The following is a 20,480-nucleotide window of genomic DNA, read 5'->3' on the forward strand; positions in this document are numbered from 1 at the left end:
TGTTTGAGTGGAATATTCTATGTAGTGTATAAGTAAGGTATCATGAGGGTAAACTAAAACATTGTAAAAGTGTTATTATACGAGGGATCTTCAAAAAGTTTCTGCACTCTTCTAATTTGGTTGGAAACGGTGAGGGTGGGAGGAGTAGTAATTGGTTGTGTCTGAAAGACTAAGGGAGGGAGCTTATAGTCCAGATTTGGCGCCATCTGATTTCCACCTTTTTGAACGTTTAAAGAAGCTTTAAGAGGAAGAAGATTTTCATGTGATGATGATGTGAAAGCAGCGGTGCATCAGTGAACCAAAACATTTTTTGCTGATGGTATTAAAAAGTTGGTACGGCGCTAGGAAAAAAAATGCATCGGAAGTTAAATAAATAGAGTTTAAAAAGTGCAGAAACTTTTTGAAGAACTCTTGTACTACATAGTGTGTTGCTTTAGACACATTGTTTGCCAATTAGTGAGCAAACCAAATTAAGATTCAGCAGAAAAGTCAGAATTTGGAGATAAGCACATTAACATGTATTGCATTTCAGCATTTAACCAAAGCAACCTACAACTGTAATTCCATACCAAGGGCATTTTGAAAACCCCAGGAAATGTTTATTTTTTAAATATGTTAAATTTAGCAAATAAAGACAAAATGCAGACATGCAAAAATTAGAGCACATGTTGCCCTCATTAACAGTAAGAAATAATGGTTGTAGAAGCAAACATTGCTCCAAGAAGCATTCACAATATATGGTGCCACAAAATGTCATTCAGTAAGTTTGTTTACATATTTATGATTCATTTTTCATTTGTGACTTTTTTTAAATTGTAATATTTTTGTATACGAGAACCAAGAGTGATGTGTGATATAGCATTTCAACCAAAGAGGACACAAAGCCGAAGATCACGTGTTAAAGTTTGCATTCATATATTAACGATCAAAGCTCATTCCATATAGGTTGTGAGTAGCCAGCGAGGTATGTTTGTTTAATTAGATTGTGCTTTGTTTGCTATTGTGCATGTTGTACTGTAGTAATTTTATTTGGTTTGTATGTCATTTATCTTTGTTTGCACTGTACATTTTATTTTGTTTGAGGGGAAGTAATAAAGTGGCAACAAAGGTGATGTTAACAGACTACGGAAGTTTGCTGAAGTTAAAAAAACAATGTTACTGAGTATTATTGCGTGGCGTTTCTTTGAGGAAGTGATTTTATCAATTGATCTCAAAAAGAAACTAATTGCTACATTGTTATATAACAATTCAATAAAGTTTATTTATTAAAATAGTAACTATGACAAATACACACAAACATACACAAAATCAATATAAACATAAAATGTAAAAACAAATGTGGTGCAGTTCTCATTAAAACTGGGCACTAAATACAAAAGAGCTGAGTATGCAGCCCTGTATTCATCAGCTTTCAAAGACTGACAAAGAATAAAGGGAGTAGTCCAAAGAGTTAGGTATGTTTGGTCTAGCCTGGTTTGGTGCCGTTTGTTTCTAGTGTGATGGAACACTGCCTGCTTATAATGTCTGCCAGTTTAGGCTCCACTTTTGACAATGTAGAAACTACACACTGCACCTGCACAGAGAGAGAGACAGAATGTATTTAACTACGAGACACAGAGACACGGAAGAAATACACAGCATTAACACATTTACAACATGAATTCCAAAAATGTTGGGACAGAGGGTAAAATGCATTTGAAAACAGCACAAAATGTACTTATTGTTTTACCTCATCAAATAAATTACACAGTAGGTTCTACATTCAAAGAAGACACAAAAACAGAAACAATGTATGACCGCATTAAAACTGACATAATTATATAATGAAACTAACCATACTGGCTCAGAAACACTTTATCCCCAATCATTAGGGCCCTACTAACTTCACAGGAAAATGTGCTTAATTTCACAGACCCTTTTTTTTTCCAAAAATCACAGATTTCACAGATTGTTAAAGAAAAGTGCCACATTTCACGGCAGTCATTAAATAACTCCGATGATAGAATAAATGAAAGCTACAATACACCACACAGCCTACCTTAACGGTTGAACGTAAACCTAAAACATCCAGCAATGGTGTGGTTTTCGTCTCACATTAAAATTCTCGTCCGAGTTTTAATTGGTTGGGAGTTTTCCAAACTTAGTTTCCTGAGTAGTGTTTTTAGTTGCTTTACACTATGACATCTTGGACATTTTGTTTAACCAATTGCTAATTGAATCGCCGTAGGATTGCTAGGACCGCCTTATAGTGCAAACTGGAAGGTGGAAATATGTGCTGTGGTCTGGTAAGTCAGTTTTTATATATATATATACAGTATATATTTTTTTATTTTATTATTATTTTTTTTTTAATAATGTATGCTGTGTTATTCAGGCTGAATATTTACCAGTGTGAAGTTCAAAAGTCAGTGTCTGTCATGATATGAGTGTGTGTTAGAGCCAATGGTAAGAGTAACACATCTGTGAATGCATCATTGTTGCTGAAGGGTACATAAGCATTTTGGAGCAACATATGCTGCCTTCTAGTCAACATCTTGGCCAGAGGTGTTTCTGCTCGTTTCAGCAAGGTGAAGTCAAGCCACATTTCAAAAATATAATGAAAGCCCTACCTAATTCATGGCTGTGAAAATCGTGTCACAGACCATGAAATGAGCCTTTTCCCATGTAATATGCAATTTGCTTTAAAATTCAAACTTTAAGGTTTAGTGATTTAACATTTTTCATTCGTGTAGTGTTCAGGTGCCTCACTTTTACTGGTTAATTTGCACATGAGGCGGTTCTAGCAATCCTATGGCAATTCAGTTAGTCAAAATGTCAGAGATGTCGAAGTGTAAAGCAGCTCAAAACACTACTCGGGAAACTGAGGATGGAAAACTCCCAACCAATTCTGTGGACGCAAAGGGGGGTGTCAAAACAAGGATGAGAATTTCTTTTTGAGACATCACTGAATGTTCTAGGTTTACATTCAACCGTTAAAGGTAGGCTGTGCTGTGTATTGTAGCTTCTATTTATTCTAGCATTCAAATGTGGCACTGTTCTGTAAAAATACATGAAATCTGTGATTTTTTAAAAACTTACTAAAAAAATTAGTAGGGCCCTAACTACAATGGTTGGTGTCCCCGTTTTCCAATTGATTACAGAACACTTTTTGTACAGAAGGGTGATAAAACCAAGTGGAAAGAGCACATCTGTCCAAACATAGTCTTATTAGAATAACATGGACTGTGGAGCAGTAAAAACACATGGTCCATAATAACCAATCACTGTCTGGCAGTCTGACTGATGAATCTGGTGGATACAGTTCACAAATACAGTTTAGTGAATAAACTTACAGATGAGATGTACTGAGGCAGCAGCACCCTTATAGCAGAAACCCAGATCTTCTCATTAAGATGATCTATTTTCAGCAACTCCAACACATCGTCCTAAAGACAGACAAAGACACACACAGAAACTTAGCAAATGTGTGGAACATTTTGGGCTTCATGATTCAGTGAAACATTGTGTACATCCTACCATGGACAAATTTGTCAGTACCGCAGAAAGGAACTCAGCAGCTATTTCAGCCAAAATCTGGAGCCGTGTGTCTTTCTCCTCATCCCTCAATTCTTCTGTCTGTTTGTGTTCTGACTCCGCATTAGACAGCACCTGTTGAGTCTCACTATAAAAGTGAAGGATACGAAGAAGGCTTGCCACCAAGGCTGAACCTGTAACAAATACAAATTAAATAACCCATTTATAACAATGCCATAGATGTAATATGCAATTAGAATGGAGTAACTGTATACATGTGCTCACCGAAGTCTGTCCGACGGTTGGAGTATAAGGCTGACAACAAAGCGAGGCCAGGGGCCAGGACACCCTTCTGCTCCTGCAGGATGAGAGGAGGATCATCTGGCTGGCACAAATCCTCACACATCACTTCACATACCATGTTCCACACTTCACCACCACAGCCTGCATCTGATACTACACACATGAAGAAGATCCCCATTTATTGTGTTAAGTAACAAAACAGGGAAATTAACAATACCCTGCTAAAAGCTCTGTTGATCAAAGATCTTGAGTTTAAATCCTGACAAAGCCAGAGCTATTCATGGAAAAAAGTCTAGGAAAAATTATGGATGCTTTTAAGCTAATGTATACAAAATATGAAAGATAATGCTCTTTCCATTCAGCTGATCTTTATGAGCAGCCATTGAGAAAGAGGTAATGGCTGGTTTTGGAGAAGACCCATCCTACACATCACCTCAACAAGCTGGTAACAGTCATGTGATGGGGTTGTTTCTTACATTTACTTTGACTTTAATTTTATTGCAGACAGTATGATATAGAACGTAAGATATTCCATGTTTTGTCTGAAAAATGCATGAACATCCCTGGAAAAGATGACGCTTCAAGGCAGCACATGTTGCTCTAAGATCTCAATGTACTTTTCTGCATTAATGCTGCCATCACAGAAGTGTAAATGACCTTTGCCAAAGGCACTGACACAGCTCCATACCATGACAGACTCTGGCGTTTGGACTTGTTGCTGAAAAGTGTCTGGATGGTATGGAGCACACTGAGGCTATTTCTTCCAGAATACTGATTCATATGACCACATTACACATTTTCACTGTGTGATGGTTCATGCCAGAGAAGTCGATGCCACTTCTGGGCATGGTTAACATAAGGCTTCTTGTTTGCACAGTAAAGTGTCAAGTGGCATTTGGAATGATCCGGTTTCGCTACAATAAGGAGTTAAATTCACAAACAACTACAACTGTGTTGTTGGAATCGAATAAGGAATTAGTGTACAATTACAAAATTCAATGAAGTTGATAACATTTATCTTCTCTTTTTATGCACTTACCACTTTAAAACCTGTAAAATCACTGATTTAAGTCTTTAATTGCATGTTAGTTGTAAGGTACAAACAAGTATTTAAGGAGCTGGTACAAATGTGATTAGCACAGCCCTATGTATTGGGAATGGCTCTCTACAAGGATCAGCTACTGGTATGTGTAAAGATGCATGGGCAGCACATGTAAGAGGAGGCTAACCGGACACCCTCCTAGGCCAGTGATAGGCTTGTGCGTCATGGATGAACAAACCTCTTTTGATGTAAACCTTTACATATATCAAATAATAAAACAACATACAAGTTCCATATCCTATTTTTAATACTGCAATGGCTGGATTTACATTTAATGTAATAAAAGACAATGGGAGCCTCACCAAGATTTTGCAGCCCTTCATCTACTGTAGTAAGGAGTTGAAGAGCATGGAAATACACCTCAAGAGCATTTGGATTTTCCCTCCTAAAACACACACAAAATGTTAAAACATTTCATTATGTATTCCAAGAGAGATATGCAGAGATCCTAGATTTCTGCAGGACATTGTTTTATGTAATTTTATATTTTGGTTTGTTAATGTGACTCTGTTAATATTTATTTATTATGACTGTAACATCATGTTTTACACACCTTGGTTACATTCATGACAGGTCAGGTAGTTACTGGTTACACAAGATTTATCAGTTCAAGTCTTTAATGTCAAACACATTCATTGACAATTGTGTATCTCCAGTTAACCTGACTGCATGTCTTTGAGCTGTGGGAAGAAACTCCACACTGAAAGGACCCAGAGCACTCCCCCTGGGAATCGAACCTCAGACCATCTTGCTTTGAGGCGACAGTGCTACCCACCGAGCCAACCGGGGTTTAGGGTTGCTGAGCAGTAAATATTGTATATGAGAATTGGTGATTCTTGGTCATTGTTTTGGCACATTAGACCAGCATTATGTAACTCTCTTAGTATTAAATATATTTTCCAGTAAATATTATAAATATTAAACAGGTAAAATATAAATAATTATACATAAAAAAAACAGACAGACAGACTCCAGACAGAACAGACTAAGAAGTATGTTCTACCATAGCTCTGTACCTCTCTCACACAGATTAGTGTATCTAACCTCAGCTGCACAGCAGCCTCCAGCAAGGAAGAAGCAATATCCTGGTGTGTGTCCTCATCCCCATCACCCTCAGTGGGTGGCCCAGTCAGCCAGGTCTTCATTAACTCTTCATCCTCATCAAACAACTTATCAACCAGCTCTCCCACCTTCAGCAACAAGTCCGCTAAAACAGGTAAGATTATACATAAAGAGAGAAAAAAGTCCTTTTAGACTAAATCAGCTGCAGTTAAGGTCTCGTTAAAAAAAGCAAATAAAGAATTTAGGTCATCACCATTAGTGGAACTGCGCATGATGAAACAAAGATTTGAGAGTGTGGCTGTCTCCTGCCTTATCCTTTCCAACCACAAGGGAGCAACATCAGGTTGAGACACGCAGGTCAGTAGAAGCCTGAAAAGAATATTGGGTGAAGGTTTCAGTGTAGTTGTTTGTATTGTAGAATTTTGTTCTGGTGGTGTTCATCTTTTGGTATGCATAGAGGATGTAATTGACAGAGGTTCTTGATCCACAGAGTGGTCAAGTGGGGGACCAAACTTGTCAAACCAAGTCTTTATGGACCTCACTGTGCACAGGGACACAGTCATGCTGGAACAGTAAAGGGCATTCTATCAACTGCTACCAGAAATTGGAAGCATTTGGTTAAATTTATATTACTTATTTTAGTACACCTTTAAGTAATGGGTGTGGCTTAAACACTGGGTGTCTACACATTTTTGACCATATAGTGTATGTAAATATCAGCATCATCACAACCATTAAGCTTTGCATTGGTTAAGTTTCTCACCTGCATGTCTCTAACAGTGTTGGCGGGTCATTGTCACCCAGCAGTAACAACAGCACAGCACTGGAACAATAATGGTGACACACCAAGAGGATAAAACAAAAGCACAGAAAAATACTGTATCATCTCATTTTAAAGCTACATAAATCTCAGCTATCCAAGTGCTTTGATATAAAACCATAAACAATTGTAAGTAAACTAATCCTTCCTGCAAAAAAGGACAGTATGTTTACATACCCTAGTTCAGCATTTTGACTGATAGACAGACACGTGTCATGGAAACAGGTCATATTTCCCAGAATCCCGATACAAATTTCCTGTAAAACAAATGCATATATAAATAAAACAGATCTTCTGTTATCTGCCAAACTCTCAGATCAGACAACAGTGTACGTGTGGCTAAACACACTATAAACAGCACTGATCTTCAAAGACATGCTTAATTAGTTTATAAAATGACATTTCCTTGTGTGCACATAGTGCCCTGACTAATCTCAGCTTGTGAAAAGGTAATCAAGTTTGGCTGTTTCTGATAAATATTTTATATATGGAAGTTAAAAAATACATTTAGTGCTTTATGTAAAAAGTACCTGACATCTCGATCATAAAGAGCCTGAAAAAGCATTAACTTATCAGTGTTTTAGCAGTGAAACACAGGGGGAAAACTGCTGTTTGGTCTGAGGGAATTGCAGACAGTAAAAATAGGTGTTCAGACAGTAATGAAAATTTACAAAAATGACAGTGGACAATAATTGTGGCAGCTTAATTATCAAGATCAGGAAATTATGTAATAACCATGACTGACCTAAAGTAAAGCAACATTACGTTTAGGTTAAATAAATAAAATATGTCACTTACAGTAAGACGTGGACTGTGTGACTTAGCAATCACTCCCAGCAAAATTTCTGGAGCTTTGAACTCCAGTAAAAAAACAGCAACATCCTGGTGGACAGACAAAATGGGAAGAAATGACAAATGAACAGGTGAAGCAAAATATCAGAAGCTAAAAAGTGTAATAATGGCCCTAATCATAGTTATACCATTGCCAAAAGAAATCCTTCTTCAGGAAATCACACATTTAATCAATGTGCCTTAGAATTAAACCATGTTAGAACATAAATACATCAATCAAAAATCCAGTGACTTTGGATCCATATTCATGGGCTGTGAACTGTCACAAAAATTAATATAAATGAATGGCCAGGATTTTATCTTTAACTTTAACTGTTTGTTTAACAGTGGAAGAAACGCTTGGAAAAACAATAAACAAAGACCAACAAATACACAAAGATTTCCTTGAAGAATATGAACCCTGACTTAACGACTTAGTAACAGACTGCTTCATTACTTATGTTATGGCAAACTATAAAACAATGAAATAATTTTTATATTTTGTAAAAAATAAACTTGAAATTGATTTATTTCAAACAAAAACTTGATTTATATATACTTGGAAATAATAGTATAAATGAGTTTCTATTACAGGCCTAATCTGACACCTGTATATTAAAACAATGCTACATTTTTTTCATTTTATTTTGAGAATTTCCTATATTTCCATATATTTTTTATAGAAATAATACTGAATATACACTGATCAGCCATAACATTAAAACCACCTCCTTGTTTCTACACTCACTGTCCATTTTATCAGCTGCACTTTGTAGTACTACAATTACTGACTGTAGTCCATCTATTTCTTTACATACTTTTTAACCTGCTTTCACCCTGTTCTTTAATGGTCAGGACCCCACAGGACCACTACAGAGCAGGTATTATTCATTATTATTATTATTATTTATCTTAACACTGCAGTGACAATGACATGGTGGTGGTGTGTTAGTGTGTGTTGTGCTGGTATGAGTGGATCAGACACAGCAGCGCTGCTCGTGTTTTTAAAATTCCGTGTCCACTCACTGTCCACTCTATTAGACACTCCTACCTAGTTGGTCCACCTTGTAGATGTAAAGTCAGAGACAGTCGCTCATCTATTGCTGCTGTTTGAGTTGGTCATCTTCTAGACCTTAATCAGTGGTCACAGGACGCTGCCCACAGGGGGCTGTTGGCTGGATATTTTTGGTTGGTGGACTATTCTCAGTCCAGCAGTGACAGTGAGGTGTTTAAAAACTCCAGCAGTGCTGCTGTGTCTTATCCTCTCATATGAGCACAACACACACTAACACACCACCACCATGTCAGTGTCACTGCAGTGCTGAGAATCATCCACCACCTGCTCTCTGGTGGTCCTGGGAGAGTCCTGACCATTGAAGAACATGAAAGGGGGCTAACAAAGCATGCAGAGAAACAGATGGACTACAGTCAGTAATTGTAGAAGTACAAAGTGCTTCTATATGGTAAGTGGAGCTGATAAAATGGACAGTGAGTGTTGAAACAAGGAGGTGGTTTTAATGTTATGGCTGATCAGTCTATATGCTAGTATGTTGTGACAAATCATGCAAACCTTGTCCATGGCCATGTCCCACACTTTACACAACTCCTGCTCATGCTCATCAGACAGTTCTTGTGAGCGATCATCTGGTCTGGACTGCTGTTCTGTTACCACCTACATTGAAAGGATCATATAAAAATGAATTACCTCTTCTTTAAATTCTAAGACTGGCCACAGATGAATGTGTCTGCATGGTTTAACATAAGCTCTGTCCAGTTGCCTCTGAAATACCTGAATAAGGTGGGTTAAGGTGCTAAAGAGCCAATGCTTGCTATACACAGTGTCTCCAATAGCATCAGCCTCTTCATCAGCCTCATCATCTCCCTCTGGAGGAGGCGAGGGGTTCCGATCCATCTCTGGCGAGTCCTGGGGTGAAGACGAATTACTGGAACTTACGTCATTTGTCTCTTTAGTCATGTTTTCATTAGAATCTGTGAATGTGATAACAACAATGAATGTTAGTAATGGCTCTATGCTTACAGTATTTTCTTACTTACACTGCTGCTGTGGACAAATGACACCTTATGGTAATACTATATTTAAAAAGAGAAAAAAGGCTATGCTTCTTCATGTCAGGACAGTCTGGCCTAGTCACTTTGAGATTAGAAGCAAAGCCTTAAGCCATTATGCCACAACTTTGATCATTGTCAACTGTAACTTCAAGCTTCAACTCCCTGGCTGATGTCTTGAGATGTTGATTCAATATCGCCACATAATTTTCCTTCCTCATAATGTGATCTGTTTTGTGAAGTGCACCTGATCAGTCCCTCCTGCAGCAAAGCACCATCACATCATCATGATGCAGTAGGGCAGTTGTAGCCTAGCGGTTAAGGTACTGGACTAGTAATCAAAAGATCTCTGGTTCAAGCTTCAACAGCCTGGTTGCCACTGCTGGGCTCTTGAGCAAGCCCTTTAACCATCAATTGTTTGGACAGTATATTGTCACAGTACTGTACGTCACTTTCAATAAAAGTATCTGCTAAATGTAGAAAATGTAAAGGATGCCACCCCTGTGCTTCACGGTTGGGATGGTGTTTGGCTTGCAAGCCTCCCCCTTTATCTTCCATACATGACCATGGTTATGTAGAGAGAGAAATCACATCATAAGTGTGACAGTATGGGGTTATTTTTAAACCATTGCCCTATGTGGTTAGGGTACTGGACTAGTAATCAAAAGGTCACTGGTTCAAGCCCCACCACTGTCAGGTTGCCACTGTTGGGCCCTTGAGCAATGCCCTTAACCCTTGATTACTTAGATAATATACTGTCACAATACTGTACGTCACTTTGAATAAAAGCATCTGCTAAATGTATAAAATGTAAAGGATGCCACCCCTGTGCTTCACAAATGGGATGGTGTTTGGCTTGCAAGCCTCCCCCTTTATCTTCCATACATAACGATGGTTATGTAAGTTATGAGCAAGGCCATTAACCCTTGATTAGTTAGACAATACACTGATTAGCCATAACATTACAATCACCTCCTTGTTTCTATACTCACTGTCCATTTTATCAGCTCCACTTACCATATAGAAGCACCTTGTAGTTCTACAATTACTGACTGTAGTCCATCTGTTTCTCTGCATGCTTTGTTATCCCCCTTTCATGCTATTCTTCAATGGTCAGGATTCTCCCAGAACCACTACAGATGTAGGTATTATTTGGGTGGTGGATCATTCTCAGCAGTGCAGTGACACTGACATGGTGGTGGTGTGTTAGTGTGTGTTGTGCTGGTATGAGAATAGTCCACCAACCAAAAATATCCAGCCAACAGCGCCCCGTGGGCAGTGTCCTGTGACCACAGATGAAGGTCTAGAAGACGACCAACTCAAACAGCAGCAATAGATGAGCGACAGTGAGTGGACACGGTATTTAAAAAATCCAGCAGCACTGCTGTGTGTCTGATCCACTCATACCAGTACAACACACACTAACACACCACCACCAAGTCAGTGTCAATGCAGTGCTGAGAATGATCCACCACCTAAATAATACCTGCTCTGTAGTGGTCCTGGGAGAGTCCTGACCATTGAAGAACAGGGTGAAAGCAGGCTAAAAAAGTATGCAGAGAAACAGATGGACTACAGTCAGTAAATGTAGAACTACAAAGTGCTCCTATATGGTAAGTGGAGCTGATAAAGTGGACAGTAAGTGTAGAAACAAGGAGGTGGTTTTAATGTTATGGCTGTTCGGTGTATACTGTCACAGTACTGTAATACTTTGGATAAAAGCGTCTGCTAAAAAGCCCCCAGCTATAGTATTTCCTAATCACGTTAGAACGAAATTAATAATCTGTGTTGCTGTGCGTATATTTTTGACCTAGCATATTTTATACCTGCAATAAAAAAGTTACAAAACTAAAAAAACAACAGTTGCAGGAATACCATGCCCATCCTTTACTAATAAAAATAAACAACAGAAAATGTGGATTTATGGACAGAAAGCTAGCAGTGAATAAACGAAGAGAGCTCAGATCGCTTCTCAGTCAGTACATGACTGACTGCACATCAGACATTATTCCTCAGAGTATTTATAAACATCTTACCCATTACTACTGGCGTAGTAAAGATCCCGAACACAGCCAGAAATCAACAAAAACTTACAAAATAATAATAATATGGCATGAGCATTAAAGCCAGCGCGCATATATTTGGATACCTCCTTCTTCTTTGTGGATTATTTTCTCCTCATGTTCAGGTCCGCACTGAGTATACAGCACCATCTAGCGCACTGTACTCAGATCAGCCATTTACTGCTCGGCTAGTCAGGTCCGTCACCTCCGTGAAGCTGGCCCCCCATGTGGTCAGAAATGGAATATAAATATTATTATTCGTTTGTGCTGGTTTGTGCCGTAGGAATCATCGTTTGTGCTGGCACCGTTTTAGAGAAATTAAGTATTATATTTTATTACCCGTGACGTCACTCAGCCCCCCATCAGAGCCCAAATTGCACCAAAACCATCTCATTCGTTTGTGCTACGTTTGTGCTGGTTTGTGCTGCTAAAAGAAACATTTGTGCTCTTTTAATTCTCAAGTTATAGGCTAAATAATATATTTTTTTATAAAGTGAGGACACCTGGCCCCTAAAATGTCCAAATTGCACCAAAACCCTTTAATTCGTTTGTGCTACGTTTGTGCTGGTTTGTGCTGCTAAAAGGAACATTTGTGCTGTTTTAATTCTCAAGTTATAGGCTAAATAATTTTTTTTTTTTAATAAATTGAGGACATTTAGCCCAATAAAATGTTCAAATTGCATCAAAACCATCTCATTTGTTTGACATCATTTTGTTTGACGTCATCTCATCTGGATGATGTCATTGGATGTGGATTCCACTTTGCACAGATATGTCAAAGCACTCAGCCATACTGCGTATCCTCTTCAATATCCTCTTGAAACTAAACACGCAGTTTTAATTGGTTTTCATGTTTTAATTGATATTCCTGCAATATACACAACTTATGGCAGAACATAACTTACCACACGTTTGTAAACTGTGAATCACTTAACAATACAGAAATATACACTACAAAAGTATAGGTTTTACATGGCATTCTCTCTATTCATTCTTATTTAGTCGCATCAATAATTTTAATGCCAAAAGTCCTTTGATAAATAAACCAATTGTCCTTATGTGACTTCCATCATCTACCTGCTTGACCGAGTCTATACTCACCTGGACAAGCCAGCCAGCACGGTGAGGATCATGTTTTTTGACTTCTCCAGTGCATTCAACACAATTCATCCGGCTCTTCTGGGTGAGAAGCTGACAGCGATGCAGGTGGACACCCCCCTCGTGTCCTGGATTACAGACTACCTGACCGGCAGACCTCAGTACGTGCGCCTGCAGCACGGTGTGTCGGACAGAGTGATCAGCAACACCGGAACACCACAGGGAACTGTTCTCTCTCCCTTCCTCTTCACCCTCTACACCACGGACTTCAGCTATCGGACTGAGACCTGCCACCTTCAGAAATTTTCTGATGACTCAGCGATAGTTGGATGTATCTGTAAAGGATCCTTAAAGAGTGTTTTGTTTTTACTAATTTATGTTCTTAAGTGTTCAGTTCAGTTTCAGATTTTGGGTTTATGTAAAAAGGTAAAGACTTTTATTTTGGTAAATGCTGCTGTTGCATTCATGCTGTTGTTTCACTCATGCGGTTTCTGTTTACGCGCAAAAGAGAAACAGTTGGAGGGAAAAGACGGTGGTAGACAGATAGCTGCTGGAAGGTTCTCAAACGGTAAAATAGCACCTAGTTGAATGGCGAACAAGGTATATATATATTTTTATTGTTTATATAGAGTACAAGGTGCTTCATGTCATAAACTCATTTTGAAATATAAATATATATATAAGCAAACATATTTTCTGTTTATCTATTTGATGGGTTAAGGGCATTTGAGTGGAACTGCTTTATGGGTTTTTCATTTATGAGAAAGTAAACTGATTGTGAACTGAGTTTTACACTAAAACATGCTGTTATATGTGTATTGTTTCTGTATAGACAGTAATTGTGAACTATTTATTTTGTTTTGTTTAACTTAGCTCTTACGGTGAATTCTGGAATTAAAGACAATAAAATCTCCATGAATCATCAGTTTTCGAGTTTTGACCATTAATCAGCTGGGTTCGCTACAGTAAGAGCTTGACCCTCATCAATCCTGACGGCTGCTGCACACAAGGCTGGGGTTAGCGACGAAAGGTTTCCAATGGTGGCACTTCATTTCGCGTTGCTGACTTCCAATCCTCCCACGGCTTAACGCAAGGTCTTCAGTGGTGACTTTGCGCCCCCTACAGGAAGCAGGCGTATGGATCTGGTGTGATGGTCAAATACTGTATGTCACGGCTATGAATGGTTGTAATGAACAAAATCGTGAGTATTATCTACAAGGTGAGAGCTAAATAGTAAATCTTCTCAAGTCACAGTGACTTTGCCCAACTATTTTTTGTGACTTTGGTAAAACAGAAGTTGTGCACATATTGGTAAATGGACACATAAAAATCCAACTATTTTTGTGACTTTGAAAAAACGGACACATTTACAAATCCTAACTCACAATTCATGGATAATAATTTCATGGACACTTAATAGTGCAGTTTAATGTGGTCTATCTATTTCTGTAATGGTTAATTGCTTACAGTTCTTTATACTGTCCTGACTGTGTATTGATCATTGCTTTATGCACTACTGTACTTTCATTTAGCTAAACTGTGACACATATTAGAGGTAAAATGACAGAGCCAGTTACTCCTTGTCTGAACTCTGAACAGCTTGAGAAGCAAACCGCCAGTCTCCAACAGGACTTTGAAAATGAATCTGAAATTGCAGAAAATCAAAAACTAGAAAGTCATTTTCAAGAATCTCAAAAAGAATCCGGTTTACCTCGCCGCTCAGAACGAACACACAAACCCACAGAGAAAATGCTCTCCCTTCAAAAAGAGGAAGCTCACAAAAGGGAAAGGAAATTTGTTTCCATGTATAACCAATGGAAAACTCAGGCCAGAGATGCACGCCAGCAGCTCAAATCGGACATTTCAGATAGCCAGTTGACTGTCATAGTCGACAATCTAGAGAAGGCACGAAATGATGTTACGTTCATCTATGATGAAATTAGGCATCACATGGCACCTCCCCCTGAAATACGACGACAAGTTGATGCATGTATGTCAGTAACAGCAGATATTACCAAAATCATATATGAAAGGATTACAGGTGTAAATGGAGAGTTTGATGCCGATAGGGAAATAAGTCGTCTTCACACACTGCTTGATTGTGACCATGCTCGTTCCATTTATGGATCTACTGTCTCACGAGTGAGCCACAAGTCCAGCACTCATTCTAGTCATTATTCCAGTCATCATTCTGTGACTTCATGCTTGGCAGCTAAGTGTGCAGATGCTGCAGCAGATGTGGCAGCTAAGGAAGCTATGTACGAAGTGTTACTGGAAGAAAATAGACAAAAGGAAAAGATCCAACATTTGGAAGAACAACATAAACAGGCTCTTGAAGCTCAAAAACGTGAACTAGAACGGTTACAGGCAGAGAAGGATCTAAAGGCAGCTCAGGCTAGGCTAGGGGTCTACAGCCAAGAAATAGTATGCAAAACTAGTAACTCATTCATCGCATGTGAACCAAAGAAAGAACAAGACATGAATCAACTCTCCTTCCAACAGTCATCCAATGTCGTAGCTACAGCACCACAGACAGACATGTCTCCCCTTGCTCAGGCCTTTCAAGACAGCATAGCCCTCAATAGGCTTCCAGTGCCAGAACCTTTTGTCTTCAGTGGTGATCCAATTCAGTTCGTTGAGTGGAAAAACTCTTTTATGTCGCTTATTGATCGAAAGAGTGTTTCCTTTGCTGACAAGCTGTACTATCTAAAAAAGTATGTAGGTGGTCCAGCTCGTAAGACCCTAGATGGTGTCTTTTACAGAAATGATACTGAAGCTTATCAAGATGCTTGGAACAAATTGGACCATCGATACGGCCAGCCATTTGTCATACAAAGGGCATTTAGAGAAAGGCTTGCAAACTGGCCAAGAATTCAACACAAGGATGCCATTGGACTGCAGGAGTTTTCTGACTTTCTAAATGCCTGTTTGGATTCCATGCCTCATGTTAAGGGTCTCCAAATATTAAATGATTGTGAAGAAAATCAGAAGCTTGTGCAGAAACTGCCAGACTGGGCAGCTTCCCGTTGGAATAGACAAGTTACACATTCGCTGAATAAAAGTCAAGAGTTTCCTACCTTTCAGGAATTTGCTAGCTTTGTGTCTATGGAAGCAGAGGTTGCCTGTAATCCAATAACCTCTTTTTATGCTCTCCATTCTTCAAAACCTGCTCCAGAGGAAATAACCCTAAGGAATGTCAAAAGAAACAAGGCCAGTGTTTTCAGCACTCAAACAAATACAGACAATCAGAGGTTAGCAAAGCCACCCATTAAACAAATATGCATGCTCTGTCAAGACAGCAAACATCAGCTTCACAATTGCTCTGTATTCACAACAAAGCCTCTAGAAGAGCGTCGGAAATTTGTCCAGGAGAAGAAACTCTGTTATGGTTGTTTAAAGCCTGGGCATAGTGCAAGAGACTGCCGCCATCGTCTCCTATGCAGCACCTGCAAAGGAAGGCACCCCACATGTCTTCATGCCAATACCTATGTGAAAACTGAGACATTAGCATCCCCTATGGCCCCAGCACAAGCTAATACCAGAGAGGCAGTGAACGCCGTTGCTCTCAATGTGGCTAGAGAAGAGCAGTCTATCAGCACTTCAATGATTGTGCCTGTATGGGTCTCGTCAAAGAACAGTCCAAATTCTGAAAAACTTGTCTATGCTCTACTTGACACACAGAGTGATACTACGTTCATCGACCAAGAGGTGAGCAATGGCCTACAAGTAGACACTCATCCAGTGAGGCTGAAATTAACCACCATGATTGGTAAGGACACAGTTCTAAAGAGTGAAAGGGTGTCAGGGCTTCACGTTAGAGGTTACAATTCTGCTGCTCACATTGACCTGCCTCCTGTGTACACCAAGAATTGCATACCAGTAAATCGGGCCCATATCCCTACCAGCGACACAGCCAAGAGCTGGAAACATCTTGAAGCCATTGTAGATGAAATCCCACCACTGAAAGATTGTGAAGTTGGCCTTTTAATAGGCTATAACTGCTCAAGGGCCTTGGCACCAAGGAAAGTAATTGTAGGTGGGCCAGAAGAACCATATGCCGTGCAAACTGATTTAGGGTGGAGCATTGTGGGATGTACATTGCCACATCTTGACTTACCTAAAGCCAATAGTATGTGTCATCGTGTGGCTGTCAGGGAGCTTCCCCCAGTCACCCCAGCAGATGCAGTTCGAATTTTGGAGTCTGACTTTAAGGACATCAATGATGCAAGCAGGAGAGTGTCTCAGGAAGATATTCTTTTCCTGAACAAACTAAAGGAGGGCATAAGGAAAAATGTTCAAGGTCATTATGAGATGCCCTTGCCCTTTAAGGAAAGACCGATTCTGCCTTGCAATAGACAGCTTGCTATGATAAGACTAAATCATCTCAAAAGAAAGCTGTTAAGAGACGAGACACATAAGAAACATTATGTCATGTTCATGAATGAGGTCATCGAGAGAGGAGATGCAGAAGAAGTAAAAAATGAAGGAATAGAAGGTGAGAAATGGTACATTCCTCATCATGGGGTTTACCACCCAAAGAAACCAGACAAATTGCGTGTGGTATTTGATTGCTCAGCACGGTATGAAGGTACAAGCCTCAATGATCATCTTCTTTCCGGACCAGATTTAATTAATAACTTGATTGGCATTCTTATTCGCTTCCGCCAACACCCTATTGCACTAATGTGCGATGTTGAAAAAATGTTTCATCAATTTCATGTGGACCAATCTGACAGAGACTACCTGCGATTCCTGTGGTGGAAAAATGGAGAGCTCAGTGCACAGCCCTGTGAGTTCCACATGAATGTCCATCTCTTTGGTGCCACGTCCTCCCCTGGGTGTGCAAACTATGGGATGAAGCATTTAGCCAGTGAGAATAGTGACTTGTACCCCCTAGGTGCAAACTTTGTGATGAAGGACTTTTATGTTGATGATGGGATCACTTCTGTAGACAGTACAGAAAATGCTATCAGGCTTGCAAGAGAGGCACGAGAACTCTGTGCTCTGGCTGGCTTAAGACTGCATAAGTTTGTATCAAATAGCGAATCTGTTCTGGAAAGCATACCATCATCAGAACATGCTAAGGATGTGAAAGAGCTGGATCTGGCTTTCGGTGACTTGCCTTTGGAAAGAGCCTTAGGTATTCAATGGCACACACAGTCTGATTGTTTCAAGTTCAAGATCAAGTTCAAAACCCAGCCAGCCACTCGTCGTGGAATACTGTCAACAGTTGCTTCCTTGTATGACCCTTTAGGGTTTGTGGCGCCCTTAGTGCTCAACGGAAAACGGATTCTGCAAGAGATGTGCAGACAGGGCACAGGCTGGGATGATCCTCTGAAAGATGAGCTTCAGCCAAGGTGGGAACGCTGGAAAGGTGATCTGAACAACTTGGATAAGATTGACATACCCCGTAGCTATGCACCCGCTAGCTTTGGAAAAATTGTCAGAGTAGAGTTGCATCATTTCTCGGATGCAAGTTGCAGTGGCTATGGTCAGTGCTCATACCTAAGACTCAGTAATGAAGACAATGATGTTCACTGTGCCTTAGTCATCGGAAAGTCAAGAGTGACTCCCACGAAACTTACAACGATTCCTAGGTTAGAGCTGACAGCCGCAGTTGTATCTGTAAAGGTCAGCAACGTGCTGAAAGAGGAGCTTGGATATGCTAATGTTCAAGAATTCTTCTGGACTGACTCCAAGGTAGTGCTAGGGTATATAAATAATGAAGCACGGCGATTCCATACATTTGTAGCTAACAGGGTGCAAAAGATTCACCTCAGCACAACCCCTCAGCAATGGAGATATGTCCCTACTACTGAAAACCCGGCAGACCATGCTTCAAGGGGGTTAACTGTCAGTGAACTGCCAGTCCTCCAACTGGTTCACAGGACCCAGGTTTTTGTGGGAGAAAGACATGCTCCTTCCATCAGATGTAATCCCAGAGCTACCCATCGGAGACCCAGAAATCAAAGTGGTTCATACCCTGAACACGGAAGCTGCAGAGCACCTAAGCCTGATAGATCGTTTGTCCAACTTCTCCTCTTGGTCGAAAGCTGTACAAGCAGTTGCACGAATCCTCAGACGAACAAACAAAGACAAATCTAACAGCTTAACTACTGTGACTGAACGTGAAAATGCACAACGTGTCATAATCAAGGCTCTGCAGGGACAGGTCTATCAAAGTGAGCTTAAGAGAATAAGCAAAGGAACCTCTCTGCCATCTCATCGTGAATTGCACTCTCTTAATGCCTTCATAGATAAGGATGGTGTGCTCAAGGTGGGAGGGAGACTTCGTGAATCATCCCTTCCTAATTCATTCAAACACCCTGCAATTCTTCCTAAAAACCACTCCATCACAAAAATGATAATTTCTCACTACCATGAAAAGGTCCACCATCAAGGCAAAGGTTTTACAATAAATGAGATTAGATCCAATGGCTTTTGGATTCCAGGCATCAATAGGACTGTAGCATCCTTTGTTCACAAGTGCATTACCTGTAGGAAGCAAAGAAGACCTATAGAGGAGCAGAAAATGGCTGATCTTCCGCCAGAGCGGTTGGAACCATCACCACCGTTTACTTACTGTGGAATGGACTGTTTTGGTCCCTTTCTGACAAAGCAAGGTCGGAGCATCCACAAAAGGTATGGTCTCCTATTTACCTGTTTCTGCTCACGTGCTGTTCACCTAGAAATGCTTACAGACATGTCAACAGACGCTTTTATCAATGGTCTGCGCTGTTTTATTGCCATAAGAGGAACAGTACGTCAGATCAAGTCTGATCAAGGAAGCAATTTCGTGGGGGCCAAAAATGAACTGAAGAAAGCTCTAAATGAAATTGACACAGAAAGACTGGCTGCCTTTCTTGCACAGGAGCAGTGTGACTTCTCTATGAATGCACCCCACTCAAGTCATGTTGGTGGAGTATGGGAGCGGCAGATCAGGACGATAAGAGCTGTCCTGAATAATACACTTTCACTCTCCTCAGGTAGACTAGATGACTCTTCTTTACGGGCATTCCTCTATGAGGCAATGGCAATTGTAAACAATCGCCCCTTAACTGTTGACAACCTCAGTGATCCAAATAGCTTGGAGCCCCTCACTCCTAATCACTTGCTTACCTTAAAGCGCACTACACCTCTGCCTCCACCAGGCACATTCGTCAAGGAAGATGTGTATGCACGGAAAAGGTGGCGACATGTTCAGTACCTGACGGAGCAGTTTTGGTGTCGCTGGCGAAAAGAATATCTTGCAAACATTGCAACTAGGCAGCGCTGGCATGTACCAAGAAGGAATTTGCAGATTGGTGACATAGTGTTGGTGAAAGATGACAACTTGCCAAGAAATGAGTGGCGACTGGGTAGGATCTTGGAAACCACTATTGACAAAGATGGGCTAGTAAGGAGAGTTAAAATACAACTTGGTGATCGGACATTAAGTAAAGACGGTGAGCGCCTCAGCACGCCATCTATAGTTGAGCGCCCCATTCAGAAGCTTGTACTTTTATTGGAGACTAAATAAGGTTCTTTTCTCTCTCACACACTCTCAACATTACTAAGCATAAAGTCTAGGCCTAACAGTTTTGTGTAAGATGTAAACAAGGGTGACTTACATTTTATATCA

At 40.0% G+C, this 20,480-nt stretch overlaps 1 protein-coding gene across 2 annotated transcripts; it reads right to left on the reverse strand.

Moving 5' to 3' along the window:
* Positions 1-1,279: 1,279 nt before the first annotated feature.
* Positions 1,280-13,315, reverse strand: saal1 (serum amyloid A-like 1). Of its 2 annotated transcripts, none has more exons than XM_063003422.1 (13): positions 12,863-13,315; positions 9,421-9,620; positions 9,202-9,303; positions 7,599-7,682; positions 6,978-7,057; positions 6,744-6,803; positions 6,234-6,349; positions 5,963-6,125; positions 5,221-5,303; positions 3,799-3,969; positions 3,517-3,707; positions 3,333-3,425; positions 1,280-1,573 (listed from the first exon to the last, which is right to left on the reverse strand). In XM_063003422.1, the coding sequence occupies exons 2-13, from the start codon at positions 9,604-9,606 to the stop codon at positions 1,466-1,468; spliced, it is 1,437 nt and encodes a 478-aa protein (XP_062859492.1). In that variant the 5' UTR covers positions 9,607-9,620; positions 12,863-13,315; the 3' UTR covers positions 1,280-1,465. The 2 variants fall into 2 exon arrangements, with proteins under 2 accessions (XP_062859492.1, XP_062859498.1); XM_063003428.1 differs by lacking the exon at positions 12,863-13,315 and adding an exon at positions 11,735-11,819.
* Positions 13,316-20,480: the final 7,165 nt, after the last annotated feature.

This window comes from Trichomycterus rosablanca, chromosome 1, assembly GCF_030014385.1.
Source record: "Trichomycterus rosablanca isolate fTriRos1 chromosome 1, fTriRos1.hap1, whole genome shotgun sequence".
NCBI classification, from domain to species: domain Eukaryota; kingdom Metazoa; phylum Chordata; class Actinopteri; order Siluriformes; family Trichomycteridae; genus Trichomycterus; species Trichomycterus rosablanca.